Source organism: Phascolarctos cinereus, unplaced genomic scaffold (assembly GCF_003287225.1).
Source record: "Phascolarctos cinereus isolate Bilbo 61053 unplaced genomic scaffold, phaCin_HiC Scaffold_4;HRSCAF=312, whole genome shotgun sequence".
In the NCBI taxonomy this organism is placed as follows: Eukaryota; Metazoa; Chordata; class Mammalia; order Diprotodontia; family Phascolarctidae; genus Phascolarctos; species Phascolarctos cinereus.
In genome coordinates this window covers 140,989,515-141,014,240 of record NW_027555847.1, presented here as the reverse complement: position 1 = coordinate 141,014,240, position 24,726 = coordinate 140,989,515, and the positions used below count along the sequence as shown (strand labels likewise).

Genomic DNA, 24,726 nt, shown 5'->3' with positions numbered 1-24,726 from the left:
CCATAAAAATATCTTTTAATTTTTGATTCATCTCTTCCAGGAATTCCAGTTGAGTTTGTGCCCAAGTTGTGTTTTTCTCTGAGGCAATGCTTGTAGATGTTTTGGGGTCATTCTCTTCTGCATTTGTGTCTTGAGCATCTCTGCTGTCACAATAGCTTCATATGACAGGGGGGTTTTTGTTTGTTTGTTTGTTTGTTTGTTTGCCCATTCTTCCAGCCTAATTTCTCACCTCAGATTTGATGTCAGGGCTAGGCTTTGCAGCACTTCTGGAGGGAGGGTCTGGGCTGGTCTTGCTGCTGCTTTTTTGGGATGTTGAATGTTGTGTTATTCCAAAATCTCAGGGACAAGCTAGGGACCTGCAAGCTTTCAGTCCTCTCAAAGCGTATTGACCCAAGGCAAAATCTGATTGCTGGCTCCCTGGGCCTGAGCTTTGCAAGTTCCTGGCCTGGGTTTGGGTTGGAGCAAGAGTAGACTTCTGGCCCCGTCAACCAGAGGGAATACACTCTTGATTCAGAGTGGCAGAATAGTAGGCACCCCTTTGGTGTGGGACTTCTGCCTTGCTTTGTGCCAGAGGTCTGAGCCGCACCACTGCTATTGCTGCTGGATTCCGAATTTTCTCCTTTCTTGGATACACTGTCCAGGGCCTCCCTACAAGGAAGCAACTCTGCAAACTATTTCCCACTCCTCCCTAGAACTGCAACCTGGGGCTGGATAATGGGGGACACAGCTGCCAGTTGGACTTGCTTTCTCTCATAGTGCCCTTGTATGGTTCTAGGGGTGCCCCGGTACAGGTCTGGGACCTCCTCTTGCCCTGGTGCACATCTCCCTGGGTGCTGGAGTGTTTTCTGTGTGCAATGTGCTCTTGGTCTGACCTGTCCCCAGTGTCCTCCAGACCTCCCTGTATCTCTTCCTATGACCACCTGGAACACACAAAGGACTCTCTGTGACTTTTTCTGGATTTCCCCATCAGGATTCAGTCTGATGCATTTTCTAGATTTGTTAGGAAGAGCTCACTGCATTGCTTCCTATCATTTTTACTGCCCTCCCTTTAGAGGCATCATACTCCCACACTGCCAGTGACTTCCCACATAGGGAAGGCCCCTTGAGCTACTTGGCCTGTCACCCCTATGGATGAGGTCTTCTCATCTCGTTTCCATTCCCACAGTGTGTTGTCTGTGCCTACAGTTCACACTCTCCAGGCCCCAAAAGCAGATTTCCTGCAATCTGGGACAGACCAGCACAATTTATCCTGCCTAGGGGATTTGGGCAGCAGCAGAGTGGGAGAGCCATGGCATGCTCTGCAGGCGCTTCCCTCCCACAGATTGAGTCCTAGCCTTTTCTCAGTAGACCACAGTGTTTCATCTCCCCATTACACTTTTCTTTTCTTGGTCTTTCTTCTTCCCTTTGTTTCCCCTTCCTTCTCCTCACCATCTCCCTGATTAGCTCCTACCATTTGCTGCCCAGCCCCAGCAGGTTCTGGATATCAGAAGTAAGTCCAATCTCCTCCTTGTTTCAGCCTCAGGAGCAGGGCAGAAAGAAGGGCAATATAGGGTTACTGCTCACTGCTCCAAAGAGCTAAGAGATTCCTGAAAGTGAATCAGCAGGAGGCCTTTCCTGCACCCTGTCTCCTCCCCACAACATTTCAGGGCTCAATATTGCAGAAAGTAAAAATGCTTAGCTGCTGCTTTAGGCCTCTCTGGCTCCCTGCCTTCAGGACCAGCTGGGCTAGGATGGTCAGTGCCGAGGACAGCAGCTCCTGGCAGCAGAAACAATGGTCACGGGATTTAAATGACATTTCTGGACAGTGTGTCCATGTACAAGGGAAAGATTTAACCTAAAGGGAAAAATACCAAGAAATTCTGAGGGTGCCTTCAGCCTACACACTGTGACTAGATCATCTTAAGGGCCCACAGGCCCCTACTACACACTGGGTGATCTGAGCTTCATTCCTACCACCTCTTCTTGATGCGTTCAAGGAGAACTCGAAATAGTTTCACCCCTTGGCATTGTCCAAGTATCATATCCATCCTGGAGTCAAATGGAAAGCAGTGTGGGAGGTGAACATGGAGAGAGACAATCAAAGTCTTGCTGTCTACCTTAGAGAAGGTAGAAGGTAAGCAGGTGCTGAGAGAACAGGGGCCTGCTTCTCCCTTGCCTTCTCTGTTGGGGAGAAAGTGGGAGTTAAGCTTGACTATAGGAAGCTGGGCTAGGAGGAAGGGGAAGATGCCCTTTTTTTGGGGGGGGGGGAATAAGTTGAATGTGACCTGATGAAGCAGTGGGTGGTTTCTCTCTTGGCAGTTCGTACTTGCAATGGGCAACTATCTCAACAATGGACAGCCGAAGACCAACAAAACCACAGGCTTCAAGATCAACTTCTTAACTGAGGTAAGGAGGCCTGATACACTGTGATATACCTGGACATCAGGGCCGGAGGTGACGGTGGTCTGAACTGGGGCTGGGTTCTTGGGGTCAGGGATCAGAAGGCAGATGAGGGCCGTGTTATGGAGGAAAAATGGACATGATATGATGTGAGAGATAAAGGAAGAGGAAAAGAGATGAAATTAAATTTGAGTTTTGGAACCTAAAGGGCTGGAAGTATGATTAGCAATAATGGGAAATTTGGAGAAAGGGTTAATTTTGAGGGATTAATGATGGTTAGTGGGGTATCTATGGGAAGACATTCTGTGGGCAGTTGTGGGTTAGAATCAGCAAGGCCTGAAGGTGAAAATTTGGAAATAGATATATGAAGACTCGGGAAAATGTTACACAAAAAATTCAGAAAAGAAGCATGGGAGTGTTTGTTTTTCTGAGAACATGCCTTATGTTTTCCATAATTTGGGGGGGGGGAAGAAAAATTTTGTATTATAAATGTTTTAGAATGCTGAATAAAATGCTTAAACAGAAATGTTTTTACTTTGTTTCCTGACCTTTACTCCTCAAAAATAATTACTTGAAACTATGCGATAGGAAATTTTGAACATAAAACTGTCTACAACACTCAATCATTATAGTTCCTACCCACTGAGAACACAGTGAGAGCATATAAACTCCTTGAATGCAAAAAAAGGTGCATTTCTACCTCCATGGGCAGAGAAGAAGGAGGTCGAGAGGGTTGCTACATTCATTCCAAGAGAAAGAAGAATTCAGTGCCTTCTTTGCCTGTGGGTTTCCTCATCCTGGTTTTTGAGCTGGGAGTTGGTGAATATGTTACTACCCCCCTGAGGAGGCCTCAAAGGGTCTGACAATAGAGGGAGTTATGGGTAGGAGCATTTACAGTTATCCCTTCCATATGATGACTTTTCCCTATCATGGTTTGGATATACTGCAGGTCGGCACATGAAATTAAATGGGAACTCTTGGGGAGTTTTGCAGAAGCCATAGACAACACACAAAGGCCAGCAGATGACACAGAAAAAGTCTGAAAACTCAGAAATGCAATAAAATATATGTATAGTACTGTATAATATCAGCCCATATTTTACAATAAGGTAACATAAGTACCCCATAAAAGAAAAAGAAAAAATTCACACTTCTCTGGTAGGAAGAGAAGGCCAAAAACTTTTATGGGGATTTTCCTAACAGCGGACACTCTGTATCCCTAACCCCCACGATGTGGAAGGGATAACTGTACTTATTCCTGTCAAGATTGGAAACAAGGAGATTATTGCCTGGCTTGGTCAAAAGACTAGGACAGAGAAGAGTAAGAATCTTAAAAGTTGTGAAATATGTTTCCTTTTGGCCCTGTGACCTTGAAGTCTACAAAGTAGCAGAAAGACCCTACTTCTTTTTTGAAAGGTAAGCATTTAAATATATAGGCCTTCATCTCCTCTGGCACTGAATTCTGCAAGATACAGAATATTAAGCCACATTTCAACTGTATGATTGTATTTTCGTTATCCTTATAAATCAAAAGTACAGTAGGAAGGGCCTTGAATTTGGAGTCAGAAGACCTGGGTTCCAATCCTGGCTCTGCTATTGACTATAAGTCAGTTTACCTCTCTGGGTCTCAGTCAACCCTCTGTAAAATCAGGGGGTTGAACTAAATTACCTCAGATGAGTGTTTCTAGCTATAAATACTATGATAACTAAATTGCTTCTAACTATAAATGCCATAATAATTAAAGCTGTATGAATGTGATGCTTTGGTTAAAGTCACTTACTACAAACAAACCTTAGAATGACACAAGAGCTAAGGGCTAGAAGATTGTATACAGTTAATGCTAAAGAAATATTGTGTCAGGTTCCCTCCCATGGGACAGGCACTCAGCTGGGATAATCACATAGCAAGTTTTCAAAGTTTATCAGTTTTTCTAGGCTCTGGAGCAGCCCCACCACAAATAGCCAGGAATGTTCCATACTTAACTTATGCAACATGGAAGACAGGGTGCTGGACCTAGAGTCTAGAGACCTGCCTGCCACAGATTTACTAATGTCAAAGAAAAAAATATGTTTTACTCTTCTTTAGGCAGAAGTCTACTAGGAGCAATCTCATTTGTCATTAATCTAAATCCTAGAGAGGAAAAACCTAGAGAGAAAAATGCCCAAACTGGTATTGTCCCTCTGTGTCCTTAGACATCTCTCTATCCCAAGACAATTTGAGGTAACATTTATAGGAATCTTGAATAAGGGAAAGATCATATGGGTTTTTTTTTAAGGTGATTGGGGTTAAGTGACTTGCCCAGGGTCACACAGCTAGTAAATATCAAGTGTTTGGTCTGAGGCTGGATTTGAACTCAGGTCCTCCTGACTTCAGGGCCAGTGCGCTATCCACTGCACCACCTAGCTGCCCCAGAAAGATCATATGTTAAAATACAATTCAGGGTTAACATTCCAGAACACTGTTTTTCAGTGGTTCAGTCATGTCCAACTCTTCATGATTCCATGGACCATAGCATGCCATGCCCTTCTATTTGCCACTTTCTCTTAAAGTCTGTCCAAGTTCATATTCATTGTTTCCATGATATTATCTATCCATCTCATCTTCTCCTGTCCCCTTTAACCTTTTGCCTTCAATCTTTCCCAATGTCAGGGTCTTTTCCAATGAGCCCCTCTTCTCATTATGTGGCCAAAGCATTTAAGCTTTGGCTTCAGTATTTGACCTTCCAATTAATAGTCCAAATTAATTCTTTAAATATTGACTGATATGATTTCCTTGCTTTCCAAGGAACTCTTGTTGTCCCAGTTTTTTTTTCTTTTTGGTGAGGCAATTGGGGTTAAGTAACTTGCCCAGGGTCACACAGCTAGTAAGTGTCAAATGTCTGAAGTCAGATTTGAACTCAGGTCCTCCTGACTCCAAGGCCACAGTTCTATCCACTGCGCCACCTACCTGACCCCCAAGGGACTCTTAAAAGTCTTCACCAGTACTACAAATAGAAAATGTCTCAGTTTTCCTTATAGTCCAACTCTCACAGCCATATGTTGTTACTGGAAAAACCATAGCTTTGACCACACCTACCTTTGTTGGCAAGGTGATGGCTCTGTGTTTTAGTATGCTGAGCAGATTTGCCACAGCTTGCTTTCTAAGGAGCAAGTATCTTTTACTTTCATGGCTGCAGTGATCCTTGAACCCAAAAATATAAAATCTGACACTGTTTCCATTTCTTCTCCCTCTATTTGCCAGGAAGTGTTGGGACCAGTTGCCAAGATCTTAGTTTTTTTGATGTTAAACTTCAAGTCAGCTTTTACACTCTCCTCTTTCATTCTCATCGAGTGGCTTCTTAAGTCTTAATTTTCTACCATCAGAGTGGCATCATCTGCATATCTGAGATTGTTGATATTTCTCCAAGCAACCTTAATTCTGGCTTTTGATTCATCTCCAGCCTGGCATTTCTCTTGATGTACTCTGCATATAAGTTAAATAAATAAGTGACTATTGTCACCTTGTCATACTCCTTCTACAATCTTAAACCAGTGAATGTTCCATGTTTGGTTCTGTTGTTTCTTGGCCCACATACAGGTTCCTCAGGAGACAAGTAAGATGATCTGGTACTCCCATCTCTTTAGGGACTTGCCATATTTTGTTGTGATCCTCACAGTTACTAGTCACTACCCAGTTCTCTCCTTGGCCACTCCCCTCAAGGACTGCAGGTTATTCTAAATAACCTGAAGTCATTTCCCTTGGGTCAGTCACAGGCCAATTGCTTTGGGGCATGGGGAGGGCAAGGATCTAAATAAGACCAAGAAAAGTTGTTTTCACATGCAACTAGGAAATAATATATACAGGAAATGAGGTATAGAAATCTATTCTGCCCTTCAGGAAAATTGAAGGAGAAGGAGATAAGAGAAGGGAGGGAGAGATAAAAGGGAAGGCAGATTAGGGGAAGGGGTATTCAGGATGCATGCCATCTTGGGGTGGGGGGAAGGACGAGATGGGGAGAAAATTTGGAACTCAAAATCTTGTGGAAGTGAATGTTGAAAACTAAAAATAAATTAATCAAAAAAAAATTAAGAATAAATAATTAAGACCCAGAAATGTCTATCTCCTTTAATCCATTCAAGAGGAAGGCCTTAGCTTATGTTCCAGCCATTTTCCTGAAGAAAATATTGTTTCTTAACATTTTCAGTTGAACTAAAAAAGCAGATTTTAATATGCTTCCTTGTTAGCTATGTGACCCTAGGCAAGTCATTAACTTTCCTTCGTCTGTTTCCTCAGCTGTAAAACAAGGAAGGAGGTTGTACTCAATGCCTATAAGGTTCCTTTTAGCTGTAAATGTATGACTATGAAAAAATAATTCACCTTAGACATTACCTGTGTGACCCTGGACAAGTCACTTGCCTCTCTCTGCTTCAGTTTCCTCATCTATAAAATGATAAGCCTTGACTTGACTCCTAAGTACCCTTCTAGTTTTGAATCAATGGAGGGCAAAGATTGGGGAACCCAAGCCACTAGACTGCCCCTCCCAACCCCATCCTGCCCCTCCAGGGAGCCTCTGCTTTGCTGGTTATAATCAGTAATACTCCCATTCCTTCTGAATTCCTTAAGAGCTGGGGCCCAGAAGGGCTGATGCCATCATTCACTACTTCCCCAGAGCTGATTCCCCCTAGTTGAGCCCCAAGGAAGTGCTCTCAGGGAAGTCTCCAGCTTCCCTAGTCCCTTTTCCATTCTCTCCCACCTCTGGACATGCTGAGCTTTCCTTTGCATGTTATTACCAAATCTTTGTATGCTGCCGCCCAGGGTTTATGTGTAAGCTATTCAGCGACCTGCTTTACTTTTCTTCCTCTCAGCAAACTGGTAGGATCAAATTCTAACCTATAAGAGCATTTCAACCCTGACTCATTCTGAGAAAAATAAAAAAAAAAATCTCAAGATTTCACTTATGGATGCAGTGAGCGTTTCCAAATGAATCTGGGTATAGATAACGGATGAACTCTTGACTACAAATTGAAGTATAATTTTCTCACTTTAAAAAAAATTTTTTTTTGGCAACAAGGCTAATATGGAAATCTGTTTTGCATGACTTCACATATATGATGGGATATCATATTGCTTGCCTTCTCAAAGTGGGTAGGAAAGGGGCTAGAAGGAGAGAATTTGGAACTCAATTTTTTTTAATGTTAAAAATAAACTTAAAAACCAAAACCAAATGAGCCCGAGTGAAAAAAGTTCCATAGTCAAAAGATCACAGGATCGTAGAACTAGAGCTTGAAGAGACCTTAGAGGTCATGTCCTGGCCCTTTACAAATGAGGAAACTGAGGCCCAGAGGGGTGGTGATCGACCAAAGTCTCATAGGAAGTAGTCAAACCCCAGTCCTCCAACTCCATATCCAGCCCTTTGCCCACTCTGTTCCCATTCTGAAAGCCAGTTCTCTGTTTGTTTCACCCTAATGCTGGGGGCTTCTGGTTCTCAGGTTTTTACCTATTTCTCACAGATGGGCAGATATGAAGCCATGTTCAGTTTCTTAAAATTTGGAAGCTTGGGGATCCGCTTAAAACAAAACAAAAACATTTAAAAGTGATTATATGAAAATGAGTATGTTCTGTTTGAATAAGCTAGTTTTACATTTTACAGCGCTATTTTATTAGCAGATATAAATAATAACCTACTCATGTTCTTAAACTGAACAAGTAACTTTAGTTCTGTAAAAAGGGCAAAAATAAATCTAAATCCTGCACATAATTCAATTTGTCCCCAACCTTTAATTTTCCCTCTGATTTCTTCAAAACTTCTGGAGCTTTTCTGTCTATGTGTCCTGTCCCCTTGGGCTCTAGCATATGCTTAGTCACTGAAAGCATGGTCACTAACAGCATGGTTTCATGGAAAGAGCCTTGACCTAGCTTCTAATCTCAATTCAGCCACTGACAGATTAGCCGAGTAACTTTGAGCAAGTCACTTCTTTCTCTTGAGTGAAGGTCAGTATCCTGGTCTTTATAATGTGACTTTGGACTGGATAATGTCAAAGGTCCACTCCCTCCTAGCTCCAATATTCTAAGACCCCACCCTGCTGTGGTAGGTAGTAGGTGTTCTAAGGTCTCTTTCAGCTCTGATAATCTATTGTGTCATGAAGATACTCACCACTGAGCTTTCTTCTCCATGGTGAGAGATGAACTAAATCTTGGATACACAAGCTCTCAGAACCGAATTTATAATATACCATGACACCCAGGTCCCCTCTTAAATGTTTTCTGCACTGCTTGACTCCAGAACACCACTGGGCCTGACCATGGATTATAGGAGACACTTGGGTGAAAACAGATAAAACATAAGCTTCTGGGTATCTTTTCTGCAGGGATAGCAATCAGAGCCGCAGTCAGTGCACTGAGTGAGACAGGAAGGAAAACCCAAACCACCATAAGTAAAATCAGCCCAAAGTACATAGAGCCCATCCTGGAAGTTCCCCATTTTCCCCTAGAGTATACTGAATTTTACCAAAGACGAGCTGATCCGCTAAGAATACACAAGCTTCTGAAGGCAGAGCAAAGCTAGATTAAATATTTGTTCTTTTCCTAATTCGGGTATGAATGGAGCCTCTAAAGCTCATTTACAGCACTCAGTTCCAACTATTGCACACAGAACGATCCTTCCGGCTTTGGCATCCTATGGCCTAAAGTCCCTTTCAGTTCTGATAGACTGTTGTACATTTCTAGCATTGCAGCTTTCTATGATTCTCCCTCAACAATGATTTCACAACCTGTGTTTCTGTCATTTCTGTCCATTGCCTCTCGGTTGTGGGGCCAAGCAGAGCAGGCGTAAATCCCTCACGACATTTACCATCATATACTCTCCGAGTCTTTGCTTCTCCAGGTGAAGTTTCATGTGGCACAATCTCTATTTCCCTTAATGCATTGACCTCGCTTCTCTGAATCCATTCCAGTCTATCCATGTCATTCTTAAAGTGGAATGCACAGAGCCAAACCTTATACTCCAGATGCAGCTAACCAAGCATACCACAGCAAAATGATTTCTTCTCTGGTTCAGGACACCCTGGTTTTCTTAATGCAGCCATGGGTTACATTTGCCTGCCTTATCCAAGGTATGCTGGTGAATGTTTGACAACTAGCTCTCTAGGGAAAAAAAATGTTCACAGGATGAGCCTTTAAGTTCAGTCTAAAAATATATGTAATATTTTATTTTTCTCTAATTACATGTTAAAACAAATTTTTTTAAAGTTTTGAGTTCCAAATTCTATCTCTCCCTCCACCCTTTCCCCTTCCCTGAGATGGTAAACAATCAGATATAGGTTATACATGTGCAATCATATAAAACATTTCCATATTAGTCACTTTATACAAGAAGACTCAAATAAAAAAAAAGGATGAGAGAAAGTGAGAAACAGCATGCTTCAGTCTGTATTCAGACATTTCAGTTCTTTCTCTGGAGGCAGATAATATGCTTCATCACTAGTCCTTTGGAACAAATTCAGGGGGCCTGAATCCAAACTTCACAGAACAAATCCCCTTAACAAAAGGATTTGTTCTATAAAACCTGGACTCAGTCAAAAGGCTGTGCCCAAGGACCTAGAAGGCCACAGGTGTCCTGAAGGTGCAGGTTCCCCACCCCTGCTAGACAATCAACAAAATAATAAATTTTGGCATTTGCTGATTCCAGAGGTGTAAATGCTCACAATGAAAATTTAACAATCGGCTTTTGTAAACTGCCTCTAGCATACCCATGTTATCATACTCTTGACTCATTTTGAGTTCTCAATCCACTAAATCTACCAAATCTTTTTCGTAGGAGGCATTTACCTATTTCTCTCCCATCCTGTATTTGTGAAGCTGATTTTTTAAAAAGCCCATGTAGCACTTTACATGTACTACTATTAAATTGTGTCTTATTACATCACACCCATCATTTCAGCTTTTGAGATTTTTGCATCCTTTTGACTGCCATCCAGTATGTTAGTTATTCTTCCCATCCTTCTATCATCTGCTAGGATGATAAGCACATTTGCCTTCCTCCTAGTCACTTATGGTTCCCTAGCTTCCTCTCTTAACTCAGGAGGGTGATCCTAGCTCAGAGCTTGCCTCCCAGAGACCACAGGCTCTCCCTAGTTACCCTCCATGAGCTTAGGAGTCCTTATTGGTCTCTGTCTATAGAGTTCACCCTGCGTTGGGGCCCAATGAAGAAGGCGGCCTGTATCTAGAAGCTAAATACCTGAGGAATACCTAAATACTTCTGAGGAAAAGGAAGAGAGGTCAGAATCCCCTGCTTTGGAGCCTCCCTAGGGTTATGCTTTGCCTTTCACTAGAAAGGACAACTTAGGAAAAAGAAATGGCTACTGCATCTATGATAACCATACTAAAGAACTTGGTGCTGGCAAATAAAATAAATAAAAATCTCTCTTTATTTGTTGTTGTATCCTCTACTACCAAGCAAATAAAAAATAAATAAAATAAATAAAATTAAACAAAAAAAACAAAAACAGATATGATTTTACCAATAGATATGACCCTAAAGAAGATGCATTTCTGTCTGCCTTGCTCTTGCCGCTGAGCCTTCCCATCTGCCCTACAGCTAGAACCTCCCAAATGAATTGTCTCCCTCTATTAGAAAAGGGAGTCAGGCCCAGCTTTTGAGGAGCTCATATTCTATCTGAATCCATCCCACCCCGGGGTTTGGCACACAGGAAGTGTTAATAGATGCTTTTTCATTTATTCATTCATTCACTCATTCCTTCAGAGATCTACCTCCAAGTTGATATCAGCACGTTCAGGATTACTGTTTGGTCTGGTCATTCAACCATTTCTGAATCTGTTTAACTTTCCTATCCTTTACCCCACATCCCCTCTTATTTTCTATAAGGAAAGTATGGGATATTTCATTAAATACATTGTTGAAATCTAGGTATACTGTGTCTACAGCATTTCATGGATGTATCAAACTAGTAATCCTATCAAAAAAGGAAATGAGATTAATCTGGTGTGTAACCTATTTTTAATGAAGTATACATCATTAGAATTTCTTGTTGGCTGTTAGTGCTCCAAGGTTCCCTTCTTTTTTTATTTTTATTTTAAAATGTTATTTATTTATTTATTTGGTTCCTTTCTTTTCTACCACTTCCTTCTTATTCATCAGTAAGGTCCAGAATGGCGATTACCCTTGTCACTTCCTTTACCTTTCAAAACAGATTTTTTTCTTTTGCCTTAGGCAGTCCGGGTTAAGTGACTTGCCCAGGGTCACACAGCTGGTAAGTGTCAAGTGTCTGAGACTAGATTTGAATTCAGGTTCTCTTGACTCCAAGGCCAGAGCTCTATCCACTGTGCCACCTAGCTGCCCCCAGAATTTTCATTAAGGCAAGTCAAGAATGTTTCAGGGCACTGCTTTTGGCAGAGAAAGAGATCTATCAGATATCAAAATAGTTGAAGTTTCCTATCATCATTGTATTATCTCAGGCCCATATCTGTGATGTTTCCTGAATGCTTCATCTATTTAGTGCTGTACAGGTGGTCTGGAGCAGAAGTTTCATAACCTATAACAATGTTACAACTAGGTAATGTAGTGGATACAATGTTGGACTTTGAGTCAGGAAAACCTAAGTTCAAATCCTGCCTCAGATATATGCTATCTGTGGGACCCTGGGCAGGTCACCTAACATTTCTCAGCCTCATTTTCTTCATTTTCAAATTGGAGATAACAATAGCACCTACTTATTGGGTGATTGTGAGGACCAAAGTGCTTATGTAAAGCACTTTGTAAACCTTAAAGCACTATATAGGTGTTAGCTATTATTATTGTTATTGTTATACTGTTTCATTTATTTTCATTCAACCGCTTTATATTTTCCCCATATCTTGTTTTTCAGTTTCCTTGTAAGAGCTTATCTCCTTCATATACAGTGCTACTTTACCAATCTTTTTTGATAAAATATATCCTTCCCTGGTCACATTCCAACTATAAATTCTAATTCCACTCCACCAAGTTTCAGTGATACATATGATGTCAAATCTGCCTCCTTACTTTCATATTGGTAGTTCAGATGGTTTATTGCTCACATTTTATGCATTTTTATATAAATAACTGAGACCATGAAATTTACTCCTGGCTTTTCCCCCTAGTCAGTCTGGCTCTACGTGATCTCTTTCTTCTCTAAGTTTCTATAACACTTTGTACCTTTTGTGAACTTACCATATTCTACTTTGTGTCATCATTATTTATGTACACATCTTATCTCCTCCACCATGAAGGAAGTGAAGAGCAAGGGTCATATTTTATCTATATTTGTGTCACCCACAGTACATTGCACATGTCAACTAATAACTTTTTTTTAATGAATGTATTACATCTAGTTTCTGAGGCATGGGTGGATTCTCAGTCCATCTTAGAGATCTCTTTCATTCTCATTCTTACTTGTTTAAGGAATTGTACCTCCTAAACTCTTTTTTTTTTATCTCCAGGGCAGTCCTTCCTCCCAAATAGAAGTTAGGTGTCAGGCTTCATCACAAAAGTGTCCTCTGGGCAATGAGTTGTTTACTCATTAACTTATTACCTAGAGAAATAAAATAACATATAGCTGTCTTTCCAGTAGCACTTCAGTACGATGTGTGGTGAGTCAACTATTAACAATTAAGAATCAACAATTAAGCACTTCCAATGTGCTAAATGCTGGGGATACAAAAAAAGGCAAAAGACAGCCCCTTTTCCTCCAGGATCTCCAAGTCTAATGGGGGAAGGTAACATTCAAACAGCTATGTACAAACAAGATAGATATGGGATAAACAGGAGATATTCAACAGAGAAAAAACATCAACATAAGGCACTAGACATCAGGGTACCCACCCCAAAGTCTCTTCTGTACCCCTGAAGAAAGACAATAGCACCCTTCCCCCTGTCTTTTCTGTGTATTTAAATCTAATCCATGGAGTCGTTTTTTAGTTGTGTCGGATTCTTCACAACCCCATTTGGGGTTTTCTTGGCAAAGATACTGTAGTAGTTTGCCATTTCCTTTTCCAGATCATTTTACATATGAGGAAATGAAGGCAAACAAGTTAAGTGACTTGCCCAGGGTCATACATCTAGTGTCTGGGGTCAGATTTGAAATCAGAACTCCTGATTTCAGTCCCAGCACTCTGTCCAGTGTCACCTCACTGCCCAAATCCTATTTATCATCAATACCATGCCACTTTGCACTTGATTACAGTTTTGTATCATTATTTCATGTGTACTAGCCTTGTGTTCCTAGCTAGACTGAGGACAGTGCCTTAGTCTTCTCCTGTTGTATCCTCCACTATCAAGCAAAGGATTGAGCTCAAGGGATGCACTCAATTAGTTTACTTAGCTAGCTAGACGCAGATGGTGGAGGGAGAAATGGATGCATAGAGAGATGAGTTGCAGAGAGAAGGAGAAGTTATGTGGGGGGAGGTGAAGGAAGTTTTTTGGGTTTTAAGAGAGATTTTGAACTGTTGTCTAGGGAAGAGAGCCAGGAGGCCAACAGAAGCAGGCACCCTGTCTTTGTCTAGTGACTTTGACTGGTCCAAACCACCTCAGTTCTGGCTTCCCTCAGCAGCTCAGGTGTATGGAACAGCCTTCTGTGGTCTCTGTCAGTACTGGTTCTGGGGAGTGGGCTAGATCTTGCTTTCTGTTCCTCCTTCTATCTCTGGTGTCTGTTAAATGAGAACAGATAGAACTGCCATAATGAGTAATCACTTCTGAGCCCTTGGATAGAAGCTAAGTTTGACATTCTCAGGACACAGATTTGGGTGACAGATAGTGAGTAACAAAGGAATAAGAAGAGTTGGGTCAGCTGGGTAAACTCTGAAGGACCTAGGGCCCAGGAAAGAAACTGCCTCCCAGAGAGTCAGGAGATCAGCTTGACTTAAGCCAGGAGTCCTTCAGCCTGGGAAACTAGGTAAGACACATTTATCTGAGTAATAAGGAGTATTAAGAAAGCTCTCTGATGGGTGTGGGAATAGAAGGAAGAGAGATGAAAAAGACAATGCTGATACCTACGAGGGATGAGAAAAGATAAGCCTTGGCCAAGAATGGGCTGGTTTCATATAAGAGACAGAGCAATATGGTGCCAGAGTATCCCTAAGTAAAATGTCTTATCTCCCCATCTGGACTCAGATGGATTCTGTGTTCCTCCTACCTTCATTAGATTGCAGACCTTGAGATATGTGTCCTCATCACGTTTTGCATGCACTGCAAAGCAGTTTTTATTGTACCCATGTTGACTCCCCTAAGAATGCACTGTCACTGATTGCTTCCCATTAGGAGGGAGATGACTCCTGGCTAAGTGTCTAAGGCCATAGTTCTAGGTAGAAGATCCAAGTTTAGGACAGTAGATGGACAGTTGAAGCCCTCCATAATCTGGCCCCTTCCACATACACTTTGATCCAGCAGCACTGGCCTCCTTGTTGTTCTCCATACAAGAGACTGCATCTCTCTCTTGGCCCTGGGCATTTTCTTCAGACATTTCCATACCTGGAATGTTCTTCCTCCCCATCTCTCCCTCCAGGCCCTCAAGCTTCCTTCAAGTCCCTGCTAAAACCTTCTGCAAGAGGCCTTTTTTTCCTCACCTTCCCCCTTTAATCTTAGCCTTTCCTCTGTTGGTTTTCTCCACTTTATCCCGTCTGTATCTTTTTTGCACATAGCTGTTTGCAAGTTGCAAGTTGAAAGACAGCGAACTCCCTGAGGGCCGGAACCATTCTTTGTGTCCTTTGCCTTTCTTTGTATTCCCACTGCTTTGCATGGCGCCTGGTGCCTACTAGGTGCTTCTTAGAGGTTTGTGGGCTGCCTAACTGGTAGGAGAAGGATTTAAAAAGTGAAAGTCCTTGTTTAGGGGCAGAGAAAAACTTCTGTGGGTGTGGGAGAGATGTGGGATAAGGAGGTTGTGCTCATACAGTAGGTTCTTAATAAATGCTGAATGAATGAATGAACGGAGGTACTGAGATAAAGATACCAATAGATGACCAGTGCGTTCTGGTGGTGAGGTCTAAGGTGCCACAGAAGTAGAGAGAATGGATTACACCTCTTCCCTGAGGCTTTCCCTGACCATTCCAGATCTGAATCACCAGTCATTTACATTTTTATTACTATAGTCTTTAATTATCTCTTTAGACCTTTCCTTGTTTATTTCAAATGCCTAGTTTTATCTCCTCAATTAAACTGTAAACTCCTTAATGGAGGAAGCTGTATTTCTCTAACATTGCTTTCGTTGCCTAGAACAGGGCTAGTGGGCGCTCGACCCAAACCCGCTTAATTGAATTGCTATCGTATCTGTAAGTTTTTCACGTGAATGTCAAAATTACTCAGGATGAAGTCAGAAGTCAAGGAGAGATATGAGAGGTCAATCAGGCCTCAGATGGAATAGATGGAAGGTAGGACAGCTGGGAGGCAGTATGATATAATGAAAAGATACTGGCTTTGGAGTGAGACCATCTGGGTTTGATGTTGCTTAATGCCTTTGTGACTTTGCACAAGTTACTTGATGTCTCTGGGCCTGTTTCCTCATTTGTAAAATGAGAGTTTGGGGCTAGATGGCCTCCAGGGACCCTTCCAGTTCTAAACCTATGATCCCATCACTTGGATGTAATGCAAGATGCTAAAATCATGTAAATTGCCAAACCAGAGTTCCCAAGAATGCCCATACCCCCGAAGGGGAATCAGGACCAGATATCGGACCTGATAGACTTATAAAAATATTCTGCAGAGAATACGAATAGCCTCTAGGGACCAAAGGATAGCCGGGATAAACTGGGACTTACCCTTGTAAGGCTAGGCCTGATTATAATAATCCTTAAAGGTTAACTGGGAAGATAAAGATGGTTCAAAGGTGTTGTCAAGATTCTTGGCAGTAAAGTATGACAGTGAGAAGTTTAATGAAGTCAGAGGCAGAAGATGGAAGAGAAGACCAGTCAATGTACTGTTCAGTCCTCACTTTGTTCCTGAGCCTAGAACAGTGGAATGAAATGAGGAATTTTTGGAGAGGGCAGTAGGAATAAAGTCAAATTGATTTTAAAATTATGTTGATATATTTTGTGTTTCTGTCACATTCATTTCCCAATACATCCTGCCTCCTAACCCTCCACATGACAAAGAATAAAAAATTTAAAAAGCAGTTCAGCACAACTAACACGTTAGTCAAGTTTAACAGTATATGCAGTGTTGACATATGCATCATTGTCCATCTTGGCAAAGAAGAAAAGGAAGTACAATCTCATCTGTCTTCCTTGGGTCAAGCCCGATCATTATAATTACACAATGTTCAGTGCTGATTTTTGTTGTTCTTTCCATTTTCATTGTTGTGGCCATTGTATAGATTATTTTCCTGCTTCTATTTACATCACTTTCTACAGCTCTTAGAGGTCTTGCCGTGCCTCATGCTTCCTTCATAATTGTGGGATTTTTTTTAATAGCACAGTAATATTGCATCACCTTTATGTACCATAATTTGTTTTGCCAATCCCCAATCAATAGGCAATTTTTTTGTTTATAATGTTTTGCCACTCAGAAGCTATATTGATAAAGAACTGGCCTTGGAATCAAAAAGACCTGAGTTCATGCCTTTAATGTGTATGTTGCCTTTGTGATTTTGACCTGGATATTTCACCTTTCAATGCCCTAGGCAACTCTCTAGGACTTGAATTACTGGGTAGGTGCAGATCTGCATTGGTAAAGAGAGTTTTTTCATCTGGGAGTTCCCCATACCAAAAAAGTCACAGGTCTTGTCCTCATCCCATCCTGTTTTTGCTACTATAAAAAGTGCTGCTACAAATTCTTTGGTGTATGGTTCATCTTTCTTTCTAGCTTTGACCTCCTTAGAGTGTATGCCTAGCTATAGGAGGATCACTGGGTCAAAGAATAAGGATATTTTAGTCACTTTCTTAACCTAATTTCAAATTGCTTTCCAGAATGGTTGGACCAATTCAGAGCTCCATAAACAAGGCATTGGTGTGAACAGGGTCAGGTTTCTGGACGGAGCAGGTAGTAGAATGGAGAGGTTAGGAAGAGATTCAAGATGAAGGGCAGTTTTCCCCCAGAGGAAGATAAGCTGCGGAGCACAAGAGGCATCAGGAGGAAATGTGTGTCTGCATATGCCCTCACATTTACATTGGGAGGACAAAAGTTTGGGGGTTAGGAGGAAGGTAGATGTGTATGGTAACCAGGAAACACTTGAGTAATCATCCTGATATACTGTGTGCCCCCTGCCTTCCACCTGATCCCCAGCTGCTTGGAGAAGCTTGCTCCTGATTTATTTTGTCCTTTTCCAGCTGAACTCAACTAAAACTGTAGATGGGAAATCCACCTTCCTGCACATTCTTGCCAAATCACTGAGCCAACATTTCCCTGAACTCCTGGGATTTGCCAAGGACCTTCCCACTGTGCCCTTAGCTGCCAAAGGTAAGACAAACACCAAGGTGGGTGGGTGGGGCTGAGGTGGATCTGAAATAAGGGTCAGCAGCTATACCCTGGTAGTGTTGGTGCAGCGGCCTTATCCCTTGATATTCAGAGCAAGCTGCTGGTAGAAATGGGGAGGAGATATGCCGCATGTTGTACATGCCTCTCTGGGAGGACTCTTCTTACCTATCCATCTGTATCCTTCCTCAGTGAACCAGAGGATGTTAACTACGGACCTTACTGACCTACACATCACCATCAGTGAAATCCAGACGGCTTGCCAGAAAATGCCTGCCACCAGTGATGACAAGTTTGCTGTGGTCATGACTGTATCCTCCCAGAAAAGGGCCTATCTTCTCCTGGACATGGACAGCCTGCACCAACAGCCAGAGGCTGCAGCTGGCAGGGACTGGGCTAGCCTCACCTCAGAGAGCTGGCCCTGAACACAAACCCCAGAAACTGACAACTACATGGATCTTTATCATACTTTTTAATCATATTTTTAATTTTATTTTATCAAACTTTTTATATATCATAACCCCTGTGAAGATGATAGTTCAAATGTTATCACTTTCATTTTACAAAGGAGAAGACTGAGAGAATTGATGTGACTTGTTCATAGTTATAGAGCTAGGATGTGACAGAGCCAGGCCCCAACTTAGGACTTCTGACTCCAAGACCAGGGCTCTTTCCATTATAGCTCATATGCTCCAAAGGATAGGGGAGAGAGACAGACAGACAGACAGAGACAGAGAGTGACAGAAAGAGACAGAGACAGAGAGACAGACAGAGAGAGAAAGAAGAGATTGAGATAGAGAGAGAAAGAGAGAGATTACAGAAAGAGAGACAGAGAGACAGAGAGTGACAGAGAGAGACAGAGGCTGAGACAGAAAGAGACAGAGTGACAGAGAGAGACAGAGAGAGAAAAAAGAGAGAAAGAGAGAGGGAGAAAGACACAGAGACAGAGACAGAGAGACAGAGAGAGAGAAAGAAGAGAGAGAGAGAGAGAGAGAGAGAGAGAGAGAGAGAGAGAGAGAGAGAGAGAGAGAGAGAAAGGGAGAGAGACACAGAGAGAGAGAGAGAGAGACAGAGACAGAGAGAGAAAGAGAGGGAGGGAGGGAGGTTTTTCAATCATGCTCACATGCTTCACATACATGTGAAGAATTAAATATCCTAGAACTTTGGAACCTGTTAATACTAGGCTGTTGTGGGTTCCTGAATAGGAAGGAGATACAATCAAAGTTTTTTTGGATATTTGGGAATAATTGTTCTAGTAGCAGAGACTGAGCAAGAAGGACCTGGTGATGGGAATACCAGCATGGAGGCTACTAATTATGTGCAGGCTATCTCTAGACCCTGTTCACCCAAAGAAAATCTTGCTTTCTTGATTCAGCATGAAAATTCCTATAGACAAAGTTTCCTTTGCTTATGTTGTCTTTCTGGGCCTTGGTGTTTATTTCCCTTAATCCTGACCCCTCAGTCCTTCCTGGAGATGGCCCAGCCTGCTGTGCGGGCTCTGGATACCCTTCAGCACAAGGCGATGGAGGAGTTTAGCAGGGTGCTGTCATTTTTTGGCGAAGACTCCAAAGTCACCACTTCTGAAGCCTTTTTTGGCATCTTTGCAGAATTTATGAGCAAGTTCGAGGTAAGGTGTAGGTCATAGATCAGTGCTACCCTAGTATGAATGAAGATCACTGGTTTTTGCATCAGAGGACCTGGTTTTGAGTTTCAGCTCCAGTACTACCTGTGGGCCATTCACTTACTATCTATGTGATGTGACGATTGAAAAGGTATGAGAGACATAGATTCTAGGTAATTTAATCATTTTATTAACAAATAATAAACAACAAAAGGATGGTCATTTGGCTGTCTCTTTTAGACCATCTCTCTCATGGTGGTGGGCTCACCATTTTGTATGCCTTTCATAGAGTAGATGTTCCCCCAGGGGTACCTAATCACTTCTGATTGGTTAACACCATGGGAGGTAGCTATCTTTGGGTATGTCTTAGGTCAGTCAAATATTGGTCAAAGAGACATCAATTCCCAGTTCACCTGTCTTAATAATAGGGAAAATCAACATTTTCCCAGACTTATCTGAGCAAACACAATGAGCAGGAATATACCAATGGGCCCAAACTTAGAATTTCTTTTACTGTCTTATTAGATCTTGGCCTGGGGGAATCTCTAAGAGAAATTTCCCACACTGGTTAGTTTCTAGAAAAGGAGAACAAGCTTGGTCCTAATACAATAATTAATTATTAAATATAAGAGAAATGTTCATTTCTCATGGTGACTTTGGGCCAGTCACTTATTACTCGTATGACCTTGGGCCACTCACTTAACTTCTCTAGACTCCAGTTTTTTTATCTGTAAAATAAAAGCTTTGGAGTAGGTGAACTATAAGATCTGTTTTATCACTAAATCTATAATCCTTGACAAATTAAAAGAATAGGGGAAATGCCTCAAAGATGAAATTCCAGGATGCTCTTCCCACAATCAGGTACTATGGCTGATCAGGGTCTATTCTTGCAAGAAAAGGGTTGGTTCATGAGTGGGCAGGTATCAGACTAATAGTGTGGACAAGCCAAGATCAAGACTTGAATAGAAGAGCCTTGGAGCTGAAAAGGCCAGAGACAGGAAGTGAATTGTGTCCCCTCACCCAAGACAGAGCTAGACCTCAGTTCATTCTTGCTACCTAACAAGGATTATCAAGAAAGGCTAGTTTCTCATTGGCTGCCTGATAAGCAATGGGTAACATTTCCATGGCCAGGCTTAGCAGGCCAAGGATGGTCAAACTCCATAGAACAGTGACTAAAGTGGATTTCTAAGGCTCAGAGCAGTCAATGTGAATTCCTGGTCGTAAATATAGATGGACTGCATCGAGTCCACAAAAACTATAATGTGTCTGTACTTAGCACTGGCTGTGCAGGGACAACTACATATCACAGAATCTGAGAAGATTGTAGCTGGAAGGAACCTTAGAACACAGAATATTGAAGCTAATGAAGATGATGTCAGAAATTGGAGTGGAGGTAAGGGAGATGGGTCAGAGCTAGAATGTACCTTATAACTCAGGGGGTCCTCAGGACAAAAAAAAAATCTAGTGTCAGAACTGGTAAGGTCTTTAGATAGACATAGAATATTAGAGCTGGAATGGACTTAACAATATGGAATATTAGAACTGAAAGGGACTTTGGACACAATCTAGTCCAACCTCCTCTCTTTACAGATGAGGAAACTGAGTCCCAGAGAGGGACCATGACTTGTTCTCATTTATACAGTGAATTAGCAATGAAGACTAGACTACAGTTACTTGACTCAACCCAACACTCATAACCACTGACTCAATAATAGCCAATAATTGGCATGTAGCTCATTATTGCTTGCAGAGTACTTTAAATCCATTATCTCATTTAACCCTCACAACCTCCCTTTGAAGCAGGTGCTGTTATTATCCCTATTTTACAGATGAGGAAACTGAGGCTAACAGAAATTAAGTGACCCACTCAAGGTCACACACATAGTATCTGAGTCAGGATTTGAATCTAGATCTTCCTTACTCCACATCCATTTCTCTATCCATTACACCACATTGCCTCTTAGTTATCTCTGTCCCTAAGTACATGGCTTGTAATAGGCCCTCAATAAATGCTTGTGAGGTAAACGTATTCCTTGGGACCAATCCCTTCACCTGGGCACATGGACAACCTGATTTGTGTTTTTTTTCTTCCAGCGGGCATTCAGTGATGTGCAGGTCTGTGAGAGCCAGCGTAGCTCAGGAATGCCCTCCCCCCTGGCTTGGTAGTCGCCAGAGTTCCTGACCAGGGTACCTGTTTGCCAACAGAATACAACCAAGGTTTCCTCCACAGAATGGTCGCCCTGCTGCTGTTGCATATCTACCCAGCTCAGAAAACAGGCCTCAAACATGGAGTAGTTATTGTTGTCTTTGAGGAAGGTAATAGGAGTATGGGTGGCCCCCGCACCCTGAAATGGATTGCAGCAGATTCAAGACTCCACTTCTGAGAAGCACCTGTGTTTGACTGTAGACATCCTATGCCTTCATGTCTTAGACTGCAGGCCTTTCTTTAAGCAGGTCTCTATCCCTTCTGCTCCCCACCTTATTCACAGGCTTCGTGCTGTTCCATTTCAAAGTGCTACATGTTGGAGAGTGATTGGTTTGATCTGTCTGTCTCATATGGAGAGACCACAGACTTCCCTTCTGTGGATATGACTTCAGCTCCACCCCAGGCAATTCTTTACCTCCCATGGCTCACAGTCTAGAAGAGACAAGTCTGTCTGTCTATCTATCTCTCTATCTACCTACCTGCTTTTTTCCTGCTCTCTCCAAGAGAAAATGGCACAGAGAAGACAATGCCATCCCTTTGGCTTTTAGCAGGCATGGATTTCTCAACTTTTGCTGGTGGAGTATCCTGAAAGACCTGGAAAAAGAAAAACCCCTAGGCCGAAACAATGAGCATGCCCTGCCCTGGGACCATCACTGTTGCTGTCTCCAGAGGTCTGCCAAGCCAAAGCAAGCCCTTTGCGCAATGCCTCCAAATAGGACTGTGGCTTCAGCTACCTCAGACCAGGCCTGCTCTACAATGTCCCAGCTACATCTGCCATCACTGTGTTGTGTTGCTTCCTATGGAATTCCTCTGATTCTGGGTCTCTCCTTCCCATATCCTTGGAGACCAGGGGCTTGTAGACACCTAAGGTTTTATTCATACATCTTGCATGGAGTGGGGAGGAGGGCAGGGGAAGAGCTTCTTATATCTCTTTCCATAAACTCCACTTCTTCCCCTGTTAGCCTTCCCATTTATCCCTCACTCTGAGGGCTTTATCTGCCAGCAGGTTGTCATATAGAAGGAGCGATTACACTTGTTTAACTTGGCCCCAGAAGACAGGACTAGGATCAGTGGGTGAAAATTATAGGTTGACACATTCTTGTTCACTACAAGAGCTTCTGAACAACTGGAATATTCCAGCAGTGGAATAGACTGCCCACTGGAGGCCTTCCAGCAGAGTGTGGGTGGCGACTCCTCAGGGTTATCATAGGTGGTGTTTGTGCTCAGTGTAGAGGCATTAGATTGGATGATGTCTAAAGCCTCCTCCAATACTAAGAGTCTTTGATGAGTCAAGGAGGGAACACAGGTCCTAGATTCTAATAATCTTTCCCATTGCCCATCTGACCAAAAGGCCCCATGCCAGTTTCTGCTAAAGAAACCTTACAAATAACCATAAACTCATTTGCCCAGGCTTCCCAAGGAGCCATTTATTCAGTGAGGATCATAAGTCCTCACTCAATAAGTAAATCTTGTTTTTCCCTGCTTGCCTTCTGTGGTGAGAGAAGAAGAGATCCATATTTTTGTTTGCAAGACTGTGCTTTTAAAGGGTCCAAGACTTTTGGAATCAGAGGACCTGGGTTTGAATCTTGAATCGGATGCTTACTATGGTCTTGGGCAAGTCACTTAACCTCTTTGGACCTCTGTTTCCCAAACTGAAAAATGAAGGGGTTGGACTGGATGGCCTTTAAATCCACGATTCTATCTCTAAATCCATGATTCTATAATCCCCTGCTGACATGTTATTTCTACAGAGATACTCATGACTGTCTGATGTATCTTTGTGTTTAAGAATTTTGTTTTCCGCTCATCTCTATAGGAAACCTATAAATTTTAGTTTCTATAACTAAGTGCCAGTTTTCTCCTGCTTTGTACTAAGTGGTTTTCAGACCACTTCCCCCTTGGTTTTCTTGGAGTCTGGGGTTCAAAGGACCCATAGACACTCGCCATGAAACTACTACGTCAGGTATCATCCCGATCGTGTTTTGATGTTTGTCAGTCACATATGGAAAGAACAGAAGGTGCTTGGCAGTAACCACTGCCAATGGAAAGGGCTGGACACAGACTCTGTTCCTTATCGTAACCTAGTGGAAGAGCAAGATATGCAGTTAATTTGGATTTTTAGCTGATGATGTTTCAATTTGAGGACTTTCAAGGGTCTCTGACTTCTGAGCTGGGGTTCAGTTATTGGTGTGTAGTTCACAACTGTATCCTCACTCCCATCCCCACCCTCACCCCAATCCCTCCCCTTCTTTCTCTCCATTTCCCAGACTTACATATTGTTCCTTCCCCAATAAAGTTGCTGGCTTTCACCTAATACCTGTTGTCAATATCCACTGTGAAAACTAGGGTGGGAAGGGGTTCACGCTCTCTTGGGGCCTGATCAAAGGAAGCAAGGCATTGCTTCCATTGGGGTAGGCAACACATTGTGTCAGCAGTGGAAGGTACTCCATGAAGCTCTCTGACATATCTCACTGCCCACCAGATTGCAGTCCCGTCAAAACGGGTACAACCTTGGGCCGGTTTGTGTTCACCTAAGAGTTCAGACATATCCTTCCACCTGAAGAGAATACAACTGATGATACATTGATACAGGTCATTCCAAAAGTTTTTGTTTTGTTTTGTTTTGTTTTAGGCAATTGGGGTTAAGTGACTTGCCCAGGGTCACACAGCTAGTAAGTGTCAAGTGTTTGGTCTGAGGTCAGATTTGAACTCAGGTCTTCCTGACTTCAGGGCTGGTGCTCTGTCCTCTGTGCCACCTAGCTGCCCCATTCCAAAAGTCTTAGTGCAGTTATAGTAACTTCAGAAGTACAAATGCCACAGACTTACAAAGAGCAAGGCTAATTATCCCAAAGTTTGCAAAGCTAATTTTTTAACTTTTAAAGATATTGATGTGCTTCTTATTCAAGTTCTCTATAACCACCATCTTTTGCAGTACATCATTCTAGTCAATTTTTTTGTTTGTTTTTGTTTGTTTTTTGGCTAGGCAGTGGGGTTAAGTGACTTGCCCAGGTATCATGTGTCTGAGGCTGGATTTGAACTCAAGTCCTCCTGACTCCAGGGCCGGTGCTCTATCCACTGCACCACCTAGCTGCCCATCTAGTGGC

At 42.3% G+C, this 24,726-nt stretch overlaps 1 protein-coding gene across 4 annotated transcripts in view; it reads left to right on the top strand.

The window, feature by feature from the left end:
• Positions 1–23,936, top strand: part of GRID2IP (Grid2 interacting protein) — a 120,152-nt gene extending 96,216 nt beyond the window's left edge. For all 4 annotated transcript variants that reach the window (XM_020995448.2, XM_020995446.2, XM_020995447.2 and 1 more), the window contains exons 17-21: positions 2,299–2,385; positions 17,651–17,780; positions 17,988–18,106; positions 19,258–19,422; positions 21,511–23,936. In XM_020995448.2, coding sequence (XP_020851107.2) covers positions 2,299–2,385; positions 17,651–17,780; positions 17,988–18,106; positions 19,258–19,422; positions 21,511–21,582 — 573 coding nt within the window. In that variant the 3' untranslated portion in view covers positions 21,583–23,936. The remainder of the gene's footprint in view (positions 1–2,298; positions 2,386–17,650; positions 17,781–17,987; positions 18,107–19,257; positions 19,423–21,510) is intronic.
• The last annotated feature ends 790 nt before the right edge of the window (positions 23,937–24,726 follow it).